Genomic DNA, 6,807 nt, shown 5'->3' on the forward strand with positions numbered 1-6,807 from the left:
CCAAACCCCTCAAAAGTTGAAAGCAAGCGAGCAAGCATTGATTTCTCTGTAGATGAAAGAACACTATGAGAGATTGCAGAATACCTGGGTTGTGAGTTCAGAAACCTCTAACCTAGATTTCACATGATTTACTGAGAGAAGCCAGTCACTGAGGTGGCTAGCCCAGGCACTACACCTCCAGCTACCTGAGCAGCCTGTGTCAGGAGTCCAGGTAAGGGAGGGGAGCCATGCTCAGACCTGAGAGAGAGGAGGGAAGGCAGGGCTTTAGGAACTTGTCCCAGTGAACGAGGAGGTCTCACAGGGCCTGGGTGATGAAGAGGCTCTGGGCATGCACTGCGGAGAACTGTGAGCCAGGGCGAGCAATGGAACACAGCTGACTGACTCCCCTTGAAAATCCCTTGGCGTTTATGAGAAACGAGGCTGGGTGTCTCTTCCTTGTAGTTTGCTAGCGATATTGGCTTTTAAAAATCTATCTCCCTTTTCATCCTTCTTGGGCATCAGTCAGCATGAGCCTGGGGAAGTCTGGCTGTTTTCAGGTTAGCCACAGTCTGGCCAGTTGTCTTTAGTTTTTTGGTTTTGTTTTGTTTTGTTTTGTTTTTTTTCCCCCAAGCAGAATTTAGCTGATGCCCCCTCCCAGAAGCCTGCCAGGATCACCAGGGTCTCTGGGCATCCCACCTCCATGACTCTTTTGAAATATACTTCCCTGATGCCTGATCCAAAATCCTGGTCACAAAACCCCCCACCCTGCCTCACCTTTGCCTGTACCTCTTTCTTCCGGGTCCCCAATCTGCACAGTTGCCAAACTCCATTGTTTCTGCTTTTCTCGAGATCACCAAATGCGTCCAGATACTTGTTCAAGCCAGGTACTATGCCAGGCTTTTTAATTGCCTGGTTTCATTTATCTCCATAGCAACCACAAGGCTGACACAAAATCCCACTTTGCAGATGCAGAATCAGGCTGAGAGAGATCGGGTTAACTTGTCCAAGCAGCTGGCTCTCAGGCTTGGGTCTTCCATGGTGGGACAGCTTAGTGGCTAAGGTGCGTGTCTCACAGATATGAGGATGTAAGTTCAGATCCTTAGGGCTCACGTTAAAAAAGAAAGAAAGAAAGGAAAGGAAAAAGAATAGCTGGGTGTGGTCGCACATGGCTTTAACACCACCCCCAGGAGACAGAGGCAGACTGATCTCTGAGTTCAAGGTCAGCTTGGTGTACACTGCAAGTTCCACTATAGCCTGGGTTGCTTAAAAAGACACTGTGCTAAAAACAAAAACAAAACAAGCCAGAGTCCAGTGAGATGGCTCAGAAGATAGAGCTACTTGCTGCTAAACATGACTGAGTTTGACCTCCTGGCCCCTCAAGATAGGAGAGAAGAGCTCCCTCCCGTTATCCTCTGACACCCACAAACACACTGTCACACACGCATTTCCACGCATTAAATAAACAAATGTAATTAATTTGGAAAAAAAAAAAAAAACAACCCTGGCTTGATGGCATGCTATAATCTCAATGATGGGCGACAAGAGTCCGACAGGTAGGTCCCTGGAAGCCTACGGGGTCAAGCTCCAGGCTAACGGGAGACTCTGTCTCAAACAAAAGGATGGGGAAGCACGTGAGAACTAACCGGAGAGGTTGGCCTCCGCGTGCACATGGTTACGCTTACCCACCCACGGGAACGCGTGGGAGCTTGCGCGCGTGCACGTGCTCCTTTCTCCCTCTGCAGCCAGCACTAACTGCCCCCATGTCTCACAAGCCCTTTCCTAACTTTCTATCCTGTCTTCCCCTACTCTCTGCTCCCACGCTCAGGGGACACACTCACTCTCCTCAGAACTCCAATGGCATTTTATCTCTCTTTTATGACAGGAGCTGCAGCTGCTTCACCATCATGTGACCCACATGTGTCTTGCAGCGGCAGTCTTGGTTCTCCAGTGTGTGCGCTCAGCCTCGGGGGAGGAGGGTCGGGCCGGGCCGGGCCGGGCCCGGGTGGGGTGGGGTGGGGTGGGGTGGGTGGAGACCGGCAGAGGCTCCTCCCCCTTCCCACTGGCTGTGCGGTCTACAGCCTGCAACAGAATTTTAGCTCCTCTCCCCTTCCTCCTTTTTGTAGTAGTGGGTGTCTTAAAATTTGCACTGGAAGAACAAAAGAGGAAAAGAAATAGTAGAGAGAAAATTATTGCCTCCCAACATTAAGTAGAGTGACTCTTTGGGTTCTTGGGGTTTTCCCTCTGGACCAGATGATTGGCAGGCAGGAAGGTGTGTGTGTAGTAACAGCTGTGACCTTAAACAGTTCAGGACTATGAGTTCTTCAGGTACACAAGTGTATGTTCCGAGGCAGGGACAGGGGTAATTGCAGGGAGCCTTGGCAGCAACCATCTCCAAAGTCTCCCTTTGCCCAGGCTTGCTCTGGCTTGCACACTGGTCCTCCCAGAGGAGGACTCAGAATGTCCAAACAAACCGCGGGGGGCCCAGGGCCCCGCCCATGCAGGTGGTTTAGGCTGTAAGGAATAGGAATTGAAATGTTGCTTTAAGCCGGTTCCTGCGCTATGAGTTAGACCTCTCTGCCTTGCTCTTGAATCTGTAAAATTGGTCCAGCTACCTCCCTTCTCAGAAAGCTGTTGAGAGGGTTAGATGAAGTAATGGTTATCAGAGACTTAGTACAGTGCTAGCCGAGGAAGAGCTGGACCTCAGTGGGGCGTTATTAGCCAGGAAAGGCAAAGTCTGGGCTGAGATCACTACAGCAGTTACTGTCAGATACATGGTAGGTGCGGGGTCAGTATGCATTAATCCTGAGACAGAGTCATGCATCGCAGGCTTGCCTTGAACTCCTAACCCTCCGGACACCACCCTCCTCAGTGCTGGGGTTACAGGTGTTCATTGCCGTAGCTGTTTAAGTTCTGGGAATTGAACCCAGGGCTTCTTGTATGCTAGAACTGAGCCACACCCTTATGGTTTGTAGGTTTTGAGGGAATCTGAGGACTAGCTCATCACCACCATCTCCTCACCCCACCAGAAGGAAATGAAGGCTGGGGATGGAATGGGTCGCCACCTAACAAGTGTAAGGCCCCAGCTTCCACCCCGTCACTGCAGAGAGACAACCGAAAGACCAGCCTGAAAACGTTGGCAAAGTAGCAAGTGTAAATAACGAATATGATTTAGTGAGTAGCTGGCAGGAAGGTCGGCTGGGGTGATAAGGATGTCAGGAAGTGGACAGGGTTGGCACATGACCTAGAGAAACAACAAGTGAGGGAGAGACCAGCAAGAGGCTGTTCTGTGTTCTGCCTTCCAGCCAGCAAATTCCCGAGCACCCGGCTTTGGTCCAGCTGGTGATGAGATGGGGGCCGGCCAGTCTTTGTGCTTCCCACCCATCTCGGGACCCCATCACATTGGCTGCACGGATGTAATGGAGGGTCACAGTCTTGAGGTAAGGTCCCAAGCTCCGCCCCTGCTCTGTTCCACTGCAGGGAACTTCACCAGCACAGGCCCAAGTGTGTAAGTTCTGGGCTGCTAAGTTACAGCTGGGCAGGGTTTGAACAAACATCAGCCTTTTGGCCTGTTTTCCTGCTGGCTTTTAAATTCCTCACTCAAACTCTTAGAACCTCCTCAGATGGCTGAGTTCTTTCTGCAGCAAGGAGGAGCCAGAGGCACCTCGCAGACTCTTTCTCCTGTCGTGAGTCCAGGCATCTGACCCTGGAGAGGTTTTTCGATGCCATCCTGATGTAGGGGGATAGGATGAAGCACAGTGGGCCACAGGCCACCGTCCTGACTCTACAGCTTGGGTGGGAAGGTGAGGTCTTCATCTCTAGCCTCCCATTCACTTCTCTCTGGTTTCTGAACCTCCTGTCAATTTCTAAGCTTTTCTTTTTCTTTGTTTCCTCTTCTTCCTCTTCCTCTTCCTCCTCTTCTTCCTCCTCCTCTTCCTCTTTCTTTTTAACATTTTTGAGGTTTCTCATGTAGCTCAGGCTGCCCTCCAACTGGAAATGTAGCCAAGAATGACCATAAGCCCCTGATCCTCCCACCTCCAGGGCTCCAGGCACGTGCCACCACGACCCAGCAAGTTCCTTAGGTTTTTGTCCCTGATGGTTGGGCTCACCTCTGTTCTGTGAGAGACACCCACTTCTTGGTAAACCCTCTCCTGCTCCCTCTCCTGACCAAGCATTCTGCTGCCACTGAGTTCATCCTAAGGGCAGAGACCTACCCCCCTACCCCCACCCCACCCTCGTTCGCACGGAGCCTAGGTCCACAGTATGGCGCCGTTCCTGGATGTAATTGGAAATGCACTTGACAGTCAGAGGGACATAAGCCTTCTGATGTGCTAGCCACGACATTGTTTCTGGATCGGAGGAAGCCTGTGTTTCTCTGTGCTGGTGTCCCAGACTCCTGCTGACCCCAAATGCCTGAGCTTTGTGGTTCCAGCAGCTGCTCCCTTCTTTTCCCCAGGGGAGCCTCTTCCGACTCTTCTACCCTTGCCAAGCATCAGAGAAGTGCGAGCAGCCCCTGTGGATTCCCCGCTACGAGTACAGCATGGGTCTGGCCGATTACCTGCAGTATAACAAGCGCTGGGTGGGGTTGCTGTTCAACATGGGTATCGGTAAGGCTGGTCCGGCCCTGGCTGCTCCCCAGGTGCCTGGTTACATCCCCAGAAGAGACCCAGGCAGACACAGGAACTATTTAGCTTGCACAGTCCAGTCCTTGGTTTGGAGAGATGGGAGAGACTTGGACGCATGAGAATCTGGGTCATCGGTTCAAATCCAGACTTTGTAATTTACTGGCAGTGGGACTTGGGCAAGTCGCTTACCCCACTTGCCCTGCCAGCTCTGTAGAACTGTGGTGCCAGGTATATGTAGAACTAGAACCTCTTGCACAGTGTTTGGGACATCAGATGGGACATGGTACTGGCTGTGGTCCCTAAATCCAGTATGCATTCTGATCCACTCTATAGATCACCCCCACCTTTTTTTTAGTACTGGGGAGCAAACCCAGGGGCTCATACAAGCTAGGCCAGAGCTCTGCACTGAACTGCATCCCATTAGCCGTCCGCTCCACCGCTGCTCGCTCCAGCAGCTATATCAGACACTCTTGGCGCCCAGGGAGCATGGCTCTCCTGCAGCATGCCCGCTGGTCTTGTTCTCCCTACCCCCTCCCAAAACCATAGCCCAGGAGTTCCCCGTGGCCTTGGCTTTTCACAGATCTTCCCAGAGTTGCTGCTCCTTTGAGTCTTTTTTTTTACCCCCGGTGATTCTGGAGAGGGAAGGACCACATATGCGCACCCCTGTCTTCTACTCAGACTGCCCGTGAGATTCCTTATGGGCAGCCAGAGAGTCTACAGTCTGTGTCTCTGCCAGGATCTTGTCGCTTGCCTGTTAGCTGGAACGGCCCCTTTAAGGCAAAGGAGTCTGGATACCCTTTGATCATCTTGTCCCATGGCCTAGGAGGGTTCAGGTAAGAGCTTTGTCCCTGGACCTGTCCTGTCCCTTGCACTGTGACCGTGTCTTAACGTAGTCTCAAAGGGCCAAATAACAGACATTGATCTTTCTCCCTATGCCTGGTGTCTTTCTCCCTATGCCCCTCGCCAGGGCGCTGGGCCCACCTTCCCTAGAACAGGGCTTCGTAAGGCTTCTCACGTGTGACTAGCTTTTGCCTGACATTTTTTGCACGACCGCCCACTAAGTGTATAAAATAGGAATACAGGTCAAATGTCCATTGGTGAGAAGTCACAGCGAGACAGATTTTAGGACAATGGTTTGGAATGCGTATCATCTTACTACTCATGACAACCAGAGGCAATTTGCATACTCGCCAGCTGGGTGTGTTATTTTTGTATAGAGGATTCACTGTAAGCTGAACATCTGATACCGTAAGGCCTAGAGTATTTTTTCACAATAGATTAATTTTTGGTTTTTGTAATCATCAATGCTGAGAGTTCTGCTTCGCACAGACACATCGCACAAAACGGCAGGAGTATGTTTAGGACCATTTCAGAAGCTGGAAATTCAGTCTTAATCTCAAGCCAAGATCCGTTTAACACTGTGTGTGTGTTTGTGTGTGTGTCTGTGTGTGTGTGTCTGTGTGTGTGTCTGTGTGTGTGTGTGTCTGTGTGTGTGTCTGTCTGTGTGTGTGTGTGTCTCTGTGTGTGTCTCTGTGTGTGTGTGTGTGTGTCTGTGTGTGTCTGTGTGTGTGTGTCTCTGTGTGTCTCTGTGTGTGTGTCTGTGTGTGTAACTCAGTTTAGCAACCCAGACATCAGTCTTTTTTTTTTTTTAAGATTTATTTTTATTCTTTTAATTACGTGTGTAGATCGAGTATCTGCGCATGGGTATGCATGCGTGAGTGTAGGTGCTCACGGAGACCAAAGGTGTCAGATCTGGTGCTGAAGTTACAGATGGCTGTGAGGCACCCGAAGAGGATGCTGGGAATCAAACTCTGGACTTCTGTAAGAGCAGCCTGTGCTGTTAACTGCTGAGCAGTCTTTCTGGTCACCTTAGGTGCCAGTCTTTAAAGATACAATACAATACAATACAATACAATACAATACAATACAATACAATACAATACAAAAATATACTAACTTGATACCTACGTGGTAGGAAAACACAAAAAGCCATTGCTCTCTCTAAGCAGGCCATTGCATTTTCATAAGCTCGGACATGGCAGTGTCAGGTCTGCATCCAGGTGTTTCCGGTGGCCTCTTTGACACAGTAGGGCATGGAGGTACGCAGAGTGCAGAGTGCACATGTGTGTGCAGAACCCAAGGCTGCAGAGAAGTTTCTAGATGCAGCTTGGGCCAAGCACTGTCAGGTCAGAAACACCTTGGCTTT

At 50.6% G+C, this 6,807-nt stretch overlaps 1 protein-coding gene across 5 annotated transcripts in view; it reads left to right on the forward strand.

Moving 5' to 3' along the window:
- Pafah2 (platelet activating factor acetylhydrolase 2) overlaps nucleotides 1–6,807 on the forward strand; it is a 31,281-nt gene that overhangs the window by 2,828 nt on the left and 21,646 nt on the right. For 3 of the 5 annotated variants that reach the window (XM_021159495.2, XM_021159491.2, XM_021159493.2), the window contains exons 2-4: nucleotides 3,282–3,416; nucleotides 4,433–4,583; nucleotides 5,338–5,434. In XM_021159495.2, coding sequence (XP_021015154.1) covers nucleotides 3,327–3,416; nucleotides 4,433–4,583; nucleotides 5,338–5,434 — 338 coding nt within the window. In that variant the 5' untranslated portion in view covers nucleotides 3,282–3,326. Of the gene's footprint in view, nucleotides 1–115; nucleotides 212–1,015; nucleotides 1,040–3,281; nucleotides 3,417–4,432; nucleotides 4,584–5,337; nucleotides 5,435–6,807 lie in introns of those variants that run through there. The other 2 variants (XM_021159494.2, XM_029476179.1) reach the window with 2 other exon arrangements.

This window comes from Mus caroli, chromosome 4, assembly GCF_900094665.2.
Source record: "Mus caroli chromosome 4, CAROLI_EIJ_v1.1, whole genome shotgun sequence".
Classification (NCBI taxonomy): Eukaryota; Metazoa; Chordata; class Mammalia; order Rodentia; family Muridae; genus Mus; species Mus caroli.